Source organism: Gymnodraco acuticeps, unplaced genomic scaffold, assembly GCF_902827175.1.
Source record: "Gymnodraco acuticeps unplaced genomic scaffold, fGymAcu1.1, whole genome shotgun sequence".
Taxonomy (NCBI): Eukaryota; Metazoa; Chordata; class Actinopteri; order Perciformes; family Bathydraconidae; genus Gymnodraco; species Gymnodraco acuticeps.
This window is the reverse complement of record NW_022990513.1, coordinates 178,597-195,923: the sequence shown is the minus strand read 5'-3', so window position 1 is coordinate 195,923 and position 17,327 is coordinate 178,597. Positions and strand designations below refer to the sequence as shown.

Sequence of the window (17,327 nt, the reverse complement as noted above, 5' to 3'; positions counted from 1 at the left end):
TTGTCTCTCTTAATGATAATGCGAGGTTTAACCTTTTGGACCTTAGTGTCCCTAATTGTGGCTACAACACAGTGATCACTCAGATCATTCGCAAATACTCCCACAGATGAATATTTATGGGGAACATTAGTTAAAATGAGATCAATTAGGGAGGATTTATTAGGGGACTTAATGTTAGGGCGAGTAGGACTGTCCACAATCTGAGTAACATTTAAAGAGATACAAAGGTTTTTAAAATCCTCTGACACTGCAGTTAACCAGTCCCAGTTAAAATCTCCAAGTAGCACTATTTCCTTGTAGTCTAGTTGTGATAAAAGATTTGCTAGCGAAGACAAGGAGTCCTTGACAGCTGAGGGGGGTTTGTAACAACTCACTACCATGACCTGTTGACCCTTTGCCACTTCTATATTTAAGGCAAACAATTCGAATTGCTTACTGATAGATTTGGAAACTAATGTGGTTACACTGAACTTATTCTTAACATAAATGGCAACGCCACCACCTTTATTAGGCCGTTCGGTACGATACACATTAAAACCATTTAAGGCAATGTCAGAGGCCAAAATAGATTTGTTTAGCCATGTTTCTGATAAAACAATGACGTCAGCTTATTAAGTTGGAGACACCCTTTTACACATCAAGAAGAAATAGAAAAACCCCAGCAGTCATAAGAAGTCATGTCTGTGTCCACCTGGTGAAAGTAATACAAATGTATTTTCTGCTGTCTGGTGCAGCTGGAGATGCCGATAAGGGTATTGAGGTTTTACCAAAACTTTACATTTGGTTGCCATAAAACCAAAACAATGTGTTGAAGGACTCTAAAACGCTCATTAGAGCTGATGGAACTGCAAAGTTGAATGGTAAATCTGTACTCGCAACAAATTTCAGATTACTCATCTGGTTGATCGTTTAATAGGCAATATTGGTTAAAAAAATGTGCATTCCAAAATGACAGATTAATATGCCAGTAATAATACATTTTTTGAAAGTCTCAAAACAAATCAGAATCAAAACATTGATATTATGTTAATCTATCTTACTACGAGCTTCATTTAGTTCTCACTTACAACTACCATAACATATACGCTCGTTGTGGCAATGTGTGATTTTGAGATTTCAGTGTCACATGACTGTCATACAGAGTAATGTGTGGAGTGAACTGACAGGCTCTCCTCTCTTCTCTTGCTGTGTTCAGGAGGAGTTCAGCCACCCTGTGGGTAGTCTGGCACTGACGGTGGATGAGGTCATCAACGTGCGCAGAGTGCTGGTGAAAGCAGAGATGGAGAAGTTCCTTCAGAGCAAAGAGCTCTACAACAACCTGAAGAGAGGCAGGGTAACAGAGCGGAGCCCTCACTGCATTCTCCACTGGGCTCTGTTCACAGTGGATCACTCAGTGTGTGTGTGTGTGTGTGTGTGTGTGTGTGTGTGTGTGTGTGTGTGTGTGTGTGTGTGTGTGTGTGTGTGTGTGTGTGTGTGTGTGTGTGTGTGTGTGTGTGTGTGTGTGTGTGTGTGTGTGTGTGTGTGTGTGTGTGTGTGTGTGTGTGTGTGTGTGTGTGTGTGTGTGTGTGTGTGTGTTCTCAGGTTTGCTGCTGCTGCAGAGTGAAGTTCCCTCTCTTCTCATGGCCGTCTACCTGCTTGCTGTGTAAAAGGTATCAGAGATAACGTTCCGTTCCTTTCCTTTGCTACTTGATGTTTGTTTCAAGGCAAAAGCACTCCCCACCACCATCTATGGTTCATTTATTCAGTTCACGAATTAAACATGTATTTTCTGTTAGTTTGATTTCACAACATGCATGTTTGTGTGCTGTCTCAAAGCTTCTATACTGTCAAATTATGAATTTTGCCATAAACAAAAGGGCTGCACAACTAATCTGGAGCTAATTGAAATCGCAATATTCAAGTAGGCTCAATATGTGTTAGAGGCTAAATATAAAATGTAATGTTTAAGGATTGTGTTACTGCATGCAGATTGACTGGCCTACAAATTCGTCAGATACAATTAAGTATCTATATTTAATACAAAGCAGTTAAAAAAATTAAAGCATTTTAGTATAATTAATTTCATATTAAATTCATATTTAACCAATTTTATATTTCGCTCAGATTTATTTTTATTTTTATTTTTAACGATCACTCTACATATAAGGACTTTTTATGCAAAGAAGATTATTATTATATTATTAGATACAAATAATGTAGTTTAAACTGATTCCACGGTGACCAAATTATGTGGTGTGGAAAATATTTGATTCCTTTTATTTATATTTGTCAAAAATGTCAAAATATAAATGTTGTGGTTGTAGTATTTCCCACAGTATCATTTTAAATATATCTTATTAAATGATACTGAGAAATATGATGCAAAAAAGGTTCCATCCCTCTAGTATCATGAATCATGTCACAGTTTCAATATCAGACAAAAATAATCACAATTACTTATTGTTTCCAAATCTGGCGGCACTTTATTATAAAGGTTTAGGTGGAAGTTTTAGGGAGCTCACCTCAAACATTAAATGAAGCAGAGTTATTGAAATAAATCCTAATTCAAATGATTTTTAGTGGTATTTATCAACAGCCCAGTGAACCCCCACAGAATGATACTTCAGACCCGTTGACATGGTACAGGCGTGATGATTATTTGTATTTCTCTTACAGATCTGTCTGCAGTTCCTGCTGTGCAAAGGTAACTTTTTTTTTTTTGTGACGGCAATTTTTCTTTCTTTATTGTATTTTTTTAGGTATGGTTCTGAAGTTATTTGGGTATTGTTTTGCATTACAATACCGATAATTGATCTACTGCTTTTTACACCTTATTTCAAGTCTATGTTTCTGATCACCTGGGGCCTCATTTATAAACGGTGCGTACGCTCAAAAGATGGCGTGCGCCAGTTTCTACGCAATGTTTGCGATTTATAAAATACAAACTTGACGGGAAAACGTGCGGTCCTCCACGCAAACTCTGACCCATGCGTACGCACTAAGCACAGCAACGGGAAAGACGAGAAACTGCGACACCGTTGGCAGAAGGAAGAATGGAGAGAAATATGTGGAAATAATACCATCAATAAAACGTTACCTCTCATTTATCATATGAAGAATTCATTTTCAAACATTGATTAAAGCCAATCTTAAAATGATTTAACAAATGCCTGTTTGCGACTCCTCAGTGCACACAAAAACATAACTTGGAGAAATAAATAAATACGGAAATGTTATTGATCACCCCTCGATGATGTTCTCTTGTTAAGAAATGTTTTCTCATAAATGATGCGGTAAGCAGGAGGACAGAATTACGTCTAAACTGACGCTGTTTTGCATTTCTATAGGTTGTAGATACGAGCATGGTTTTATATACTATCATGTTTAATCGTGTGTTATGCCGTTTGCCAAGACTTGATAAGTCGCTCGTAAAACACAGGAGGTATGGAAGCTAAGAACACCATATGTGGTCAATTGTACAGCTAATATAACACAACACATTAGTTGTATTTCCTTTAACTGGTGGATTATGGATATATAGTTGCTGATCAACAGCTGGGACACAAACCACCAAATACAAAAACATAATTCAGATCCAGTCGTCATGACTCCACTCCGGAGGGATCCCCCGATCATTTCTTACAGTCTCTCATCAAGGGGGGGGTCTCCTGTCCCCGGTACAAACACACTGCCTGAGGAAGGCTATGTGTATTTTTTTTGTCATTAACCTTTTTCGGACCACTTATTTATTTATTTTGGTGACGATCCGACCTCCATGCTGCTACTCTGGTTCAAACTGCATCCACCAAACAATATGATTTATCTCGACCTCCCCAAAAGAACCAAAATCTGACACGGTGTGAGATGTCTTTTTTAGCTGTTCTGTCCTCATTTCCTGCTATCTTCTTCATGCAGTTGTAATGTTTCCATGTTGTGATTGGACATGAAAGACTCAACTTGCTGGACGTTAACAGGGTTTAGTCACCAGTGCTGGCTCACACACGTTATACATGCTTACTGTGCACTTCATCACTGCTAGTGTATCTATATCCTGTGTAGAAAAGCAGGGGGCGCAGTTATACTGAGAGCACAATACATTCACATTGCCCTTTTCTTTTTAATAGCTTTAAACATTTGGCTGCTATACTGCATTTAACATAACAGTTATCTGGAACTAGTGCAATTCTGCTGTAACAGTATCTTTAAGACTTTTGCATTCACATTTTAGCTTTGAACACATCATCCACACAATATTATGCATACTGAAAGTGAATTAAAACTGTTTCCTACATAAATCGTACTTCTTGTCTTAACCAGGACACAACAGTCTCTTGAAGTTAACAACAGTTGGAAATATACACATTTGTATATACCCAGAGTATCATTCACATGTTTAGCAGTCCATACACTATGTATAGTCCTGTAAATAGGCAGGAGGACGCCTATCGTGTCTCGTGGGATATCTGGGTGTTGTTGTGCCAGTAGAGTCATCACTGACTGGATCTGGTGGGATGTCAATTAGCTCTCCAGCGATCTTCTTGAAGAATGAACAGTTCCTGACTATGCGATGTCCATCTCTTGCCGCTGTAACCATTGAGCCTTTGACTTTAATCACAGTGTAGGGTTTAGTGTTGTATGGTGTGGTGAGTTTGTTATGCTTGGGCTGGCGATGAAGCACAATGTCACCTGGAGTGAAAGTGTGAGGTGTAGCATGACGATGAGTGTCTGCATGAGATTTCATCTTGTCCTTAGCTCTCACTTCTGAGTCTGAGCTCTTGTTGGCAGTGTGAGTGAATGAAGGGATCTTTGTGTACACTTTGCGTTGGAATAACAGTTCAGCAGGTGAGCTCTCTGTTGTGCTGTGAGGTGTAGATCTGTACTTACGTAGAAATATGTTCAAATGTTGTTTTCAATGAATTCCCTGTGTTTCTGCCACACGTACTGCTTTGCCCAGTGTGCGCATGAATCTTTTCAGCTTGAGGCCAAAGCGGTGTGATCCGGCGATGATGAAATCCTAAGTAGTCTGCAAACTGAGAGAATTGGCTGCTGTTGAATGGGGGGCCATTATCAGTTTTTACCACTCTGGGGATTCCAAACATAGAGAAAACTTTGTCCATGACTGGAATGATTGTGTTAGCTGAAGTTGATCTAACACTCTCAACAACTGGGTCGCGTGTATAATCATCTATCATGACCAGTGTTGTGCTAGTTACTGAAAACCAGTAACTAGTTACCATTACTAGTTACTTCATGTCAAAAAGTAACTCAGTTACTTTACTAGTTACTTACACCCAAAAGTAATACGTTACTGTGAAAAGTAACGTTTTTGTTACTTGAAAAAATGTCTCCCATTAATGCCCTTATAGCCTTCATTTCAGTACTGTTATTGCATTGGAGAATAATACAATCTGTTGATCAACTTGACATGCATTATATGCAATCTGGATTGCATCAATATTAGCTGGCTTTCCATTTTTGTATATTCTTTCTCCAGGTAGTTGGAAAAAGTTTTCCGTCCCATATGCCGTGTGCCGCCTGGACATGCTATCATGCTAACTAGCTCCCTGAAAGCGGGTGACTCCACTGTAGCAATAGCCTGCATGTGTTCTACAACATACCGTGCAATGGCTTTATCGACTTTTCCCTGGCTAGCAGTCCCTTGGTTAAAATCCAGCCGCTGTTGCTTAGGTGGAGGTGGAGTGGCGTCGGCTGAGTCTCTGTGGTCTTAGCTACTAGCTTCGTCCCAGCATGTTGTTTTTGCAGATGTTTTAAGAGATTTGAATGACTGGTTTGGGCAGTAGATAGGATCTTTGACCCGCCAGGACACAACTTACATTTAACTAAAACGTTCTTTTCTTTGTGCTCGACAAAAGTGAAATAGTGAGAATATCTCCAGGTGGAGAAACTAGACTTGAGCTCCGCCGCCGCCATGATAGTCTTGTTAGTATACAACACAAACATGCCCACAGCACATCTCCGCATGTGACACAGGAAGTATCTAAGTACATTTACTCATCTCTGTTCGCCTGGCTGTTGACTATATAAAAAAAACTAACGCAGTAACGGAGTAACGCACCATGTAGTAACGGTAACTGAGTTACTGAATTAAAAAAGTAATGCGTTAGAGCAGTGGTTCCCAAACGGTGTGCCGCGGCACACTGGTGTGCCGTGAGGCAAGTTCGGGTGTGCCGTGGGATTTTGTGACAACCAGAACCATACGTTATTATTGCAATATACAACTACACAAAAATAATTATTTTTTAATTTACTATATCAGTAGGTTTATATGTACGTAATCTGCGCGACTTGCGCGTCCACATCTCCACGTGCAGTGCTGCATAAACATGGCTGAGTCAGCGATAACTTTCGAGGGGTGGAGCATGCCTATTATTTTGAGTTCGTCCGAAGAATAGACAGGAATGTGACGGTGAGGTGCAAACTGTGTCCAGGCCAGAAGCTGTTATCCACTGCTGGAAACACCACGTGGTCAAACCTCAACAAACACCTGCAAAGAACACATGCTAAGGTGAAGCTACCGCACACGCTATTTGTTGTTTGTTTATATCACGTAGTCTGTTCTTCTTCTCTGTCTTCCGGTTGTTGCCTGTTTTGAATGACAAATACACACTACCACCGCCTGCTGGTAAGGAAAGTTATTGCCACTCACGCATGCGCAGTTCGTACGTGCTCGGCGAGTAAAGTAACGAGTTACTTTATCTAGATAGTAACGAAGTAGTGTAATATATTACTTTTTTTTTAAAGTAATATGTAATATATTAAAAAAAATTAGTAACGACCCCATCTCTGGAGTTGGCGTTCTATACTCTGGTTTACATGAAGAACAACAGGAGGTCAAGGCTCTCTGTTGAACAGGACTTGCGAGTGGCCCTCTCCTCAGTGCCACCAAGGATTAAAACATTCTGTGCGCCCCGACAGGCACATGTATCTCACTAATTTGTAAGTCGGCAAAAATATTTATAATAGCACATGTTTCAATGCTGATTGCTGAAATGTTACATTTATAATTTGTAGTTCAGGACCATGGACAATGCAGCTTCCTTGCATTGACAGTTGTCTGTGCTGAATTTCTGCTGAGTTTCCTTTGCCTCATTTTTTATTGTGTGACCTGTCTGGTTTAAATGAGTGTGTTGCTGCTTTGATGAAGCCTAATTTGATAAAGTTTCAAATTAATTTCTGAAATATTTCGTTAATAAATATTTCATGAGTAATATAGTTGTCTTTGTCACATTTTATTTGGCATAAGTAAATAATTATGCACATTTACAGATATTTTACATGATATGAGTGATAACACGTGTTATAAGGGCTATTTTGCACAATAGGTGTGCTTTGAGATTTTTACTTGTCCTTTGGTGTGCCTTGGGCACAACAAGTTTGGGAACCACTGCGTTAGAGTACTAGTTACTGCCAAAAATAACGGCGTTACAGTAACGCCTTACTTTGTAACGCGTTAGTCCCAACACTGATGATGACTAACAGGTACTCTCCTGTTGGTAGTGGTCCATAAAAGTCTGCGCTGATGCTGTGCCAGGGTGCTTCTGGTAGACTTGACATTTTTAATGGCTCAGTATGTACAGCTGGGGTATTTGCCTGACATGCAAGACAGCTGCGTACTGATGCTTCTGCTCTCTGATCAATATCTGGAAACCACACCTTTGTTCTGAGTAGTGCTTTGGTTTTAGCGATGCCCTGATGTCCTTCATGAGCTAGCTGTAGGACTCTATCTTGTAGGGCTGTGGGAATCACTATTCTAGTGCCCCGTAGTACTATGTCTGATGCATGTGATGTTGTCAGCTCGCTGCTTACTCGTCTAAACTGTTTTAATCAGTCTTATGCCATGTGTTGTGAGTTACATGAGAGATTACCTCTTGAAGTATCAGGTCTTTAAGTGTCTCTGCTTTGATCTCTGTGAGTGTCATAGCTTTGGGTGTTGCATGAGTTGCAATGAAGCTTACATACTCTTCTGCGACTTTTGCTGCTTGTGTTCTGTCACTTGTTTTTGACGGTAGAGGGTGTCGAGACATGTAGTCAGCTGGATTGTCAGCTCCCTTTCTGTATTCCACCTTGAAGTCATATGGTTGAAGCCTGAGTCCCCATCTTTCAATCCTCGCAGGTGGTTTCGACATGGGATTGTTCCATATGATTTCCAGTGCTTTATGATCTGTCACTAGTTTGAAAGGATGACCATATACTCAGTGGCGTTTCTAGGTGTACAAAACTGGGGGGGCAGAAAGAGGTCGGGGGAGAGAGAGAGAGAGAGGGGGTGGACAGAGAGAGGGAGGAGAGAGAGAGGGGGGACAGAGAGAGGGGGGGGAGGAGAGAGAGAGGGGGAGTGTCAAATTACATACTGAAGACCACAGGAGCAACACTGTGAGCGCATACATTTACGTACACAGCGTGGGGATGTCATAGTAATGCACCTTCATACATGGAGTAAAGGTCACCATCACAAAGTAATTCTTAACAATAACAACAACCGTAATGCTTTAGCATTAAAACACCATAGACTGTAAATATAAGGAAAACACAGACACTCATCATCGAGGTCACAATATCAATCGATCCAGCAGAGGCAAAACACAGAAGATCAACAAAATATATGACATAAATGAACTTACCAAAGCTGAAGGCTCACTTGAAAAGAAAAGCGGCACGGCGGTCCTTCCTCTGACAGAATGTGTCTATCACTTTGGGGATGAAGTCCTGTAGTTGCTGGATCAACTGGCTTTCAATTGAAAGCATGGCCAATGCGTTAAGTCGCGGCTGTCCCATGGTGTTGCGAGTGAAAGTCTTTATCCTTTTGAGGGTGGAAAAGTTCCTCTCTGACTCGGATGTCGTCATCGGAGTTGTCACTATTATTTTGACCAAAATAACAGTCTCAGCAAACGTTTCCTCCAAGTTGTTCTCGTGAATGGATTTCAACAGAGACAGGGCAGTGTTTCCAGTGTGAAGCTCACTGTGGCGGTAGAGCGTGGTCAGCTCAGACTTCAACTTCTCCTTGTTTCCCAACGCAGGCCAGTTTCACGGCGCAGTCAAGCTCAGGTGTAGGAAATGACAGGACATGCTGTGGGAAGAATGAGCTGTCAACAAGCTTTGCAGCGATCAAATGGTCACTCTGTGAGAACCTCTGTTCCACCTGTGAGATGACTGTGTCACAAGCCTCCTTCATCACCGGCGCTGTGCTGCTGACTCGTCGGCCTGGCTCGTCTGTTCCATCATGAGCAGTGGCGGCCAATGCATCAGTTTTCTGCCTCATTTTCCTGAACATTTTCCTTGAAACGGCAGAGCGCGCTGTTGATCCCAGGTGCATCGATGCTTCGTTTTTGCAGAGTGTTGTATAGAACATCCACTTCTGGCATAAGCAACGAAAAAAAACTCCAGGAGCTGCATAAATGCTCGGTCCCGCAGTTTCTTTGACAGGCCGTATGCCTCACTTATGGTGACCGCATCCCATCCTGGTTGTGCGCGTATATGCTTCATACACTGAAGTAGTGCATCTCGGGTCTCCCAAACCGCGTTCACAGTTCTGCTTTTAAAGTTCCATCTCACAGCCGGTGGCCGTGGGATGCGTCTCTGTGTTGCCTCTGCAAGAGCTGCAACACGTTTTGGAGCACCGGAGAAAAAAGTGGAAAAAGCAGTTAGATCTGCAAAAAACACCTTCAGGATGCTCATCCTTGCTGAACACAGTTGCTGCAGGGTCAGGTTCAGTTGGTGGGCGTAGCAGTGAACAAACTGAGCGTTTGGGTACGTCTCCTTCATCACCGTCTGTACCCCGCGCACGTTACCGCTCATGACGGCCGCCCCGTCATAGGTCTGAGCGATTAGCTTTTCTTTCAGCTTCAGGGGTTCCAGAACAGCCTTGATGCTGTTAGAGAGACCTACACCAGTTTTGTCCTTTACTTCCACAAACTCCAAAAAACGCTCTGTAACTGTGAGGTCAGGCATAATGTATCGCAGCACAATCACCATTTGCGATTTACAGGAGACATCGGTTGTCTCGTCGGCCTGAACGGCAACAAATGATGTGTTGTCCACTTGCTTGGCTATTTCTTCCCTGTACACATCATACATGCAGTCCAAGAGTTCATTCTGTATGGTGCTTGATGTCCCTTTGAAAACAAGCTGAGCTTCGTAGTGCCGTTGAAGCCTGGAATCGCCCTCACACATTGTCTCGAAATTGACCTGAATATCCCTGGATTCAGAGAGTCCGCCGACTCGTTGTGGCCCCGCAGTGCTGTCTCACATTTCCCACACAGTTTAATACAGGTGATGATCCGACCAAGCACGTACCTGTTTTCTTCCACCTTCCTATTATGAGAATCAATGCCGCGTCTGTAGGCGCTGTCAATCTGAGCTGCAACATTCACCCTTCCAAGTAATCCCAATTTTACGGCATTTTCCAAATGACTGTTGCTGCTCTCATGCTTCATTGTCCTCTCCGAAAGATGCTTTAAATCCTTGTAACCTGTCCTCGACCAAGTACCTTGATCTTCACCAAAAAGCAGGCAAGGAAAGCAAAAGAGGGAATTCTTCTGGATGCTCGCCGTTAGCCATTTCTTTTTAGCAAACCACTCAGCGTTAAACCCACGTTTAACTTTGCCCGCAGTCTGGACCATTTGGAAATCCGGTGGATGGTGGGCACCGAGGTGCTTTACCTCCAGTTTCTCTCTGAGACTAAGTGTCTCAAATGTGTGCTCCAGTAAATGGTCAACTTCATTCATTTTCTTTCAGTTTTTTACTTCTTTTAATCGCTGGTGATGTTAGCTATATGCTGCTCTCTCGTCTCCTCTTCAAACTACACGTGACGTTTCGCAGCACTGCACACGTGAGTACTTACAGCCAATCAATTCTGAATTATGTGAGATGACGTATGGTGGGGATGGGAGCACTATGCCCCTACGGTCATTATTTTTTTGCCACACACATTAAATAGAAAAATACTCTGAGCATGCGCAGTGTAGTTTTTACAATCACCGTTCACTTAGACTGTGAGAGGGAGGGGCAGGATCGGGTTTTGTCCCACATGGCTCTAAACAGCTCAAAACGGCACTCTAGACACTAATTAGAAGAACACAGACTAAAACAGAAATGTACAGACGAATCAGATTATTAAACATGACCTTAAAATATATTTTATATGTTTTTTTATTTATTTTTTAGTCTTTTTTTGTAATCATTATTTGTAATACTTTCTTCTGACACTAGGTGGGGCTGTGCCCCACCTGCCCCTAATGACCCGCCGCCACTGCATATACTGTATGTACAGGTGGAAATGTTCACAGCTCCACACAATAGCCAGTGCTTATTTTTCAGTCTGGGAGTATTTCCTCTCTACATCACTTAGAGACCAACTTGCATATGCTATTATGTGCTTCACCCCTTTTTCATCATGCTGGCAGAGGATAGCACCCAGTCCCACAGGGCTAGCATCCACTATAAGTTCTGTCTGTCTGCCAGGGTACAAGTATGTCATGACTGTGTCGCTGGCTAGACTGTCTTTCAGTGTCTTTATAGCAGCTTGCTGTTCTGGGCCCCATACCCAGGGTGTGTCTTTTCTGGTGAGCTTTCGTAGCGGCTTGGAAATGGATGAGAAATCTTTGATGAACCTGGAGCAATAATTGGCCGTGCCCAGCAGACTGCTGACCTCACTCTGATTTTCAGGATCTGTGGAATGATGGACTGCCACAACCTTTTTGGGATCAGCTGAAACACCTTGCGCTGAGAAGATGAAGCCCAAAAACTCAAGCCTGGATTTGTTGAATTCACATTTCTCATGATTAAGTGTGAGACCACTGTCTTTCAGTCTCTGGAACAGGGCTCTGAGGTTGTTGTCATGCTCAGCCTGAGTGGCACCATGAACAATGATGTCATCGCTGAGATTCTTCACACCTTTCAGACCAAGCAGTGTTTAGCATATGACATTTTGAAACACCTCAGCAGCCAAAACTCAGTCTTTTGTAGCGTCTTAGTCCAAGGTGAGTGGAAAATGTTGTGATGTATCTGCTGTCTGGATGAAGCTCTAACTGGTGATATCCAGCTCTCAGGTCAAGTTTAGAGAACACAGTTGCTCCGTTTAACTCATGTATCACGTCATCCATTGTGGGGGTGATGTGTCTTTCCCTCTCTATGGCTGTGTTAGCCTGACGCATGTCAACACAAATTCTTACTTTGGTCTTTAGGCTTGGGCGGTGCAATAATAGGTGATACCCATGGAGTCGGTCCAGTCACCTCCTCGATGATGTCCTCTGCTTCTAGCTTGCGAAGCTCATCCTAAACCTTCTGGCGGATGTGGAATGGTACTCGTCGATGTGGTTGACATCTAGGTTTGATGTCAGGATTTATATGAAGCTTTACCTGAACGTCTTTCAGTTGGCCTATTCCCTTAAACAGCTCGGGATTGCTTTCCACCAGCTCATCTGCGACTGTGAGATGCTGTGGTCTGGATGACACTGCGGTGACAATTTTAATCAGTCCCAGTGTTTTGGTAGCTTAGAATATGAAATCGATCTCCTTTAAATCACGAATAATGTGCACATTGTGTTTTTCTGTCCCTTCTCCACATTGCACCTGAATGACCCACGAACAGGCAATGGGACGTTGGAGCGGAATGGATACATCTTTGTTGTTGTGGTGTAACAGTTTACTTATTTGGGGTGCCAGTCAGGTCTCTCTCCTGACGTTTCAGATTTGGCTTAGTCAGTCAGTTTTTGTAAATCTGCACAAAGGTGTATACATCTCTCTATAAACACCCCACATTGAATGACATTAAAATATAAGAAAAGACACAACTCAAAATCATAATCACAAGTAGTAAGTGTATTTTTGAATACAAACAAATTTGTCTTCCCACAGTTCAAAATGTAAATCCAAAACGTTCCACTCTGGGTGTCCTTCAAAATAAATAAAACAGTCAATTACCACAGGAGAATGTCAGTCGGTTTGAGCAATCCAGTCCTGGTTTTTAAGGTTTTGTGAGATGAGCGGCTCCTTTCAGCTTTGTATGCAATAATCCAGGAACGTGAAGCAAGGGTATGATGACGGATGACGGTGGACCAGACAAACGGTACGGACTGTAAACGACCTAACTGCTGGTTGCTAACAGATGAGCGTGTTGCTCCGCCGATCCCTCTTGCTGCACACACCTTTTCCTTCCGGCTCCGTCTAACTAAATAGGGGGAAAGGAAATGAGGCGCCAACCAACAGCGAATCACTGGCTGGGTGGGCGTTACCGTGAGTGACTACCGGTCACATAAACACCGGTTGTTACACTCCTTCCCCCATGAGAGAAGCCTGACATAGGAAGGCTTTTTTATTTTCCTTATCCCTCCTTATTTTATTTCCGATATTGTTGTTCCAACTTTAAGCTGGAAAACCCACAAAATCCTCTTCATCGCTTTCCTCTTCAAAAATCTTGAGGATACGCTGATGTTGCTTTCTGTCCATCTCTTCAGCAGTGGGGAAGCATGGTTTGATTTGAGCCACATTAACACGAATGTTCTCTCCAGTCTCTTCTAGGACCACCTCAAAGTTTAGAGGTCCGACTTGCCTGATGACACGATAGGGACCTTTCCACCTAGGTGCCAATTTGGCCATATAGGATTTATCAGCCCTTGAGTAAGGATGTGCTTTTATCCACACACGATCTTTCTCTGAGAAATCCACATCTCTTCTTCCTTTGTCATAGTTTATTTTTTGTCTCTGCCTTGCTTTTTCCATGTTGCCGTTTACCATTTTCTGAAACTCGGCTATCTGTTTAGCTGTAGTGTATGCAGAGGTGTCAGGATCACAGAGATGGGGCTTTAGCTCGACATCCAATGGGCCTTTCAAAGGACGACAAAGGTTTAGCTCTGCAGGGGTGACTCCTGTGGACTCATGCACCGCTGAATTCAGTGCAAAGCGGAATTCTGGTAAGTATTTGTCCCAAGCTTTGTGTTTTTCTTCCACATAGGAAGCTATCATAGCTTTCACATTCTGGTTAACTCTCTCAGTCAGATTGGTTTGAGGGTGGTACGGTGAGGTCCGTTTCTGCTGAAGGTTCCACCGCTTGCATGTTTCTCCAAAAACAGCTGAAACAAACTGGGGACCTTGGTCCGAGAGGATGAAGGTCGGTACACCCCAGCGAGTCAGAATCTCCTTTGTTAATATCTGGGATACTGCCTCTGCTGTTGCTTTACGAAGTGGAAACATCTCAACCCATCTGGTGTAGTAGTCCACAAAGACAATGAGATAGAGGTTACCACTAGAGCTTCTTGGGAAGGGTCCCATGAGATCAACTCCTAACATCTCCCAAGGTCCATGTACCACAGTCTGCTGAAGTTTCCCTGGAGGTTTTCGAGTCTGAGGTTTGTAGAGCTGGCAAACCTGACAACAACGTACATACTCTCTCACATCAATGCTCATTTTAGGCCAATACACCAGGGCTTGTAGTCTTTTATACGTTTTATATCTTCCTCAGATTGAGGAGGAACAATGCGGATTCCGTCCTGGTCGTGGAACGACGGATTAGCTTTTTACTCTCGCAAGGATCCTGGAGGGGGCCTGGGAATACGCTTATCCGGTCTACATGTGTTTTGTAGACTTGGAGAAGGCGTATGACCGAGTTCTCAGGGAGTTACTGTGGGAGGTGCTGCGGGAGTATGGGGTGAGGGGGTCTCTACTCAGGGCCATCCAATCTCTGTACTCCCAAAGCGAGAGCTGTGTCCGGGTCCTCGGCAGTAAGTCGGACCCATTTCCGGTGAGGGTTGGCCTCCGCCAGGGCTGCGCTTTGTCACCAATCCTGTTTGTAATATACATGGATCGTATTTCGAGGCGTAGTCATGGGGGAGGGGGTCTGCAGTTCGGTGGACTAAGGATTGCACCACTGGCTTTTTGCAGATGATGTGGTTCTAATGGCTTCATCGGTCTGCGACCTTCAGCACTCACTGGATCGGTTCGCAACCGAGTGTGAAGCGGCTGGATGAGGATCAGCACCTCCAAATCTGAGGCCATGGTACTCAGCAGGAAACCGATGGACTGTCCACTTCAAGTAGGGAATGAGTCCTTACCCCAAGTGAAGGAGTTCAAGTATCTCGGGGTCTTGTTCTCGAGTGAGGGAACAATGGAGCGTGAGATGGGCCGGAGAATCGGAGCAGCGGGAGCGGTACTCTGCAGTCGCTTTACCGCACCGTTGTGCCGAAAAGGGAGCTGAGCCAGAAGGCAAAGCTCTCTGTCTACCGGGCCATTTTCGTTCCTACCCTCACCTATGGTCATGAAGGATGGGTCATGACCGAAAGAACGAGATCGCGGATACAAGCGGCCGAGATGGGTTTTCTCCGCAGGGTGGCTGGTGTCTCCCTTAGGGATAAGGTGAGAAGTTCGGTCATCAGGGAGGGACTCGGAGTTGAGCCGCTCCTCCTTCGCGTCGAAAGGAGCCAGTTGAGGGGTTCGGGCACCCTAGTTAGGATGCTGCCACCTGTGGCGCCTCCCTAGGGAGGTGTTCCAGGCACGTCCAGCTGGGAAGAGACCAAGGGGTAGACCTAGGACCAGGTGGAGGGTATTATATCTCTTCGCTGGCCTGGGAGCGCCTTGGGATCCCCCAGTCAGAGCTGGTTGATGTCGCCAGGAAAAAGAAAGTTTGGGGCTCTCTGCTGGAAACTGCTACCCCCGCGACCCCGACCACGGATAAGCGGAAAGAAGATGGATGGATGGATGGATCTTCTGAAATGGCCGGACACAGGATCATTATGATAATGGTAGAGTAGTTGTTGGCGTAGTGAAGATGGAATATACACCTGGTATAACGTTTTGTGAGGTAAGTGCACCACTCTGTATACCTTGTCCTCCAAAACAGTAAACTTGGTAGTTGCGTTTTCAACGACTTCTCCTTTTTCCATGATTGCATCGTACAGAGTCTGGATGACAGAATCCTCCTGCTGGGCTTTCCAGATGTCCTCATCAGTAATTTGGAGGTTTCTATAGGTGTCCCTCTTGGAGAGCAGCACAGCAGCACAGGTGGCAGGTTGTGTCTGGGCATCATCCACAGGAGCTCTTGACAGCGCATCTGGAACTGTGTTGTATTTTCCTTTACGGTACTCCACAGTGAAGGAAAACTCCTGGAGACGGAGAGCCCAACGAATAAGTCGAGTGCTGGTTTTTTGCGTTTTGAAAACCCAGACAAGTGAGGAATGATCGGTCACTACTGTAAAGTGTCTGCCTTCCAAGTAGTACCTCCACTTCTCTAGGGCACCATACGACAGCGAGGCATTCTTGCTCTGTGGTCGAGTAGTTCCGCTCTGCCTGGTTTAAAGTTCGGCTGGCAAAAGCCAGGACCTGCTCTGTACCGAGACCAGTCTGTTGAGCCAAGACTGCCCCCAAACCGACATCACTGGCGTCAGTATAGACGATAAAGGGGAGTTTAAAGTCAGGATGACCCAGGATTGGCGGTGAAACCAGATGTTTTTTTAGAACCTCAAAAGCAATCTGACATTGAGAAGTCCAGAGGAACTTGGCTCCTTTCCGTTTAAGGGCGTTGAGTGGTTCGGTTAACTGTGAGAATCCAGGCACAAAGCGATGATACCATCCAGCCATCCCAAGAACCCTTTGGAATTCCTTGATGTTCTGGGGAACAGGGAAATACTGTACTGCCTTTGCTTTTTCCAGGGTCAAACTTCAATACCAACAGAGGAAACAACATGGCCCAGAAACTTCAGAGAGGTTCGAAAAAACGGACTCTTTTTCATGTTGACTGTAAGATTAGCCTCCCGTAGTTTGTCTAGCACCGCTTGTATATCAGATGTGTGTTTTTCGAAGGTGTCAGAATAGATGATGATGTCATCTAAATATACAAAGCATGTGTTTCCCTGTAGGTCCCGAAGTACTATCTCCATCAGCCGTTGGAAAGTAGCTGGGGCGTTTTTAAGTCCAAATGGCATTACTTTGAACTGATACAGGCCAAAAGGGCATATGAAGGCAGTTTTTTCTCGGCTATCCTTATCCATTTGAACTTTCCAGTAGCCACTGTTGAGGTCCAAGGAAGTGAATACTACAGATCCACCCAATGACTCTAGTATTTCCTGGATGTTTGGTAAGGGATAGGCGTCAGTGTGGGTAGCTGTATTCATCTTTCTGTAGTCCACACAAAACCTTGGTTTGCTATCCTGTTTTTTAGGCACCAGGACAACGGGAGCAGCATATGGAGAGGAAGATGGCTCAATAATGTATTTTCTAACATTTCTTCTACATGGTCTTTTATGACCTGAAGTTTGGATGGGGACACACGATAGGCCTTCTGTTTGATGGGCATATTGTGGGTGAGAGAACATTTTGTGCGTTCAGAATATTTGTGTTTC

General features: G+C 43.8%; 1 protein-coding gene across 1 annotated transcript in view; it reads left to right on the top strand.

The window, feature by feature from the left end:
* spire2 (spire-type actin nucleation factor 2) overlaps positions 1 to 17,327 on the top strand; it is a 113,447-nt gene that overhangs the window by 82,375 nt on the left and 13,745 nt on the right. The window contains exons 11-13 of the mRNA XM_034227143.1: positions 1,196 to 1,333; positions 1,582 to 1,649; positions 2,656 to 2,683. Of these exons, the coding sequence (XP_034083034.1) occupies positions 1,196 to 1,333; positions 1,582 to 1,649; positions 2,656 to 2,683 (234 nt within the window). The remainder of the gene's footprint in view (positions 1 to 1,195; positions 1,334 to 1,581; positions 1,650 to 2,655; positions 2,684 to 17,327) is intronic.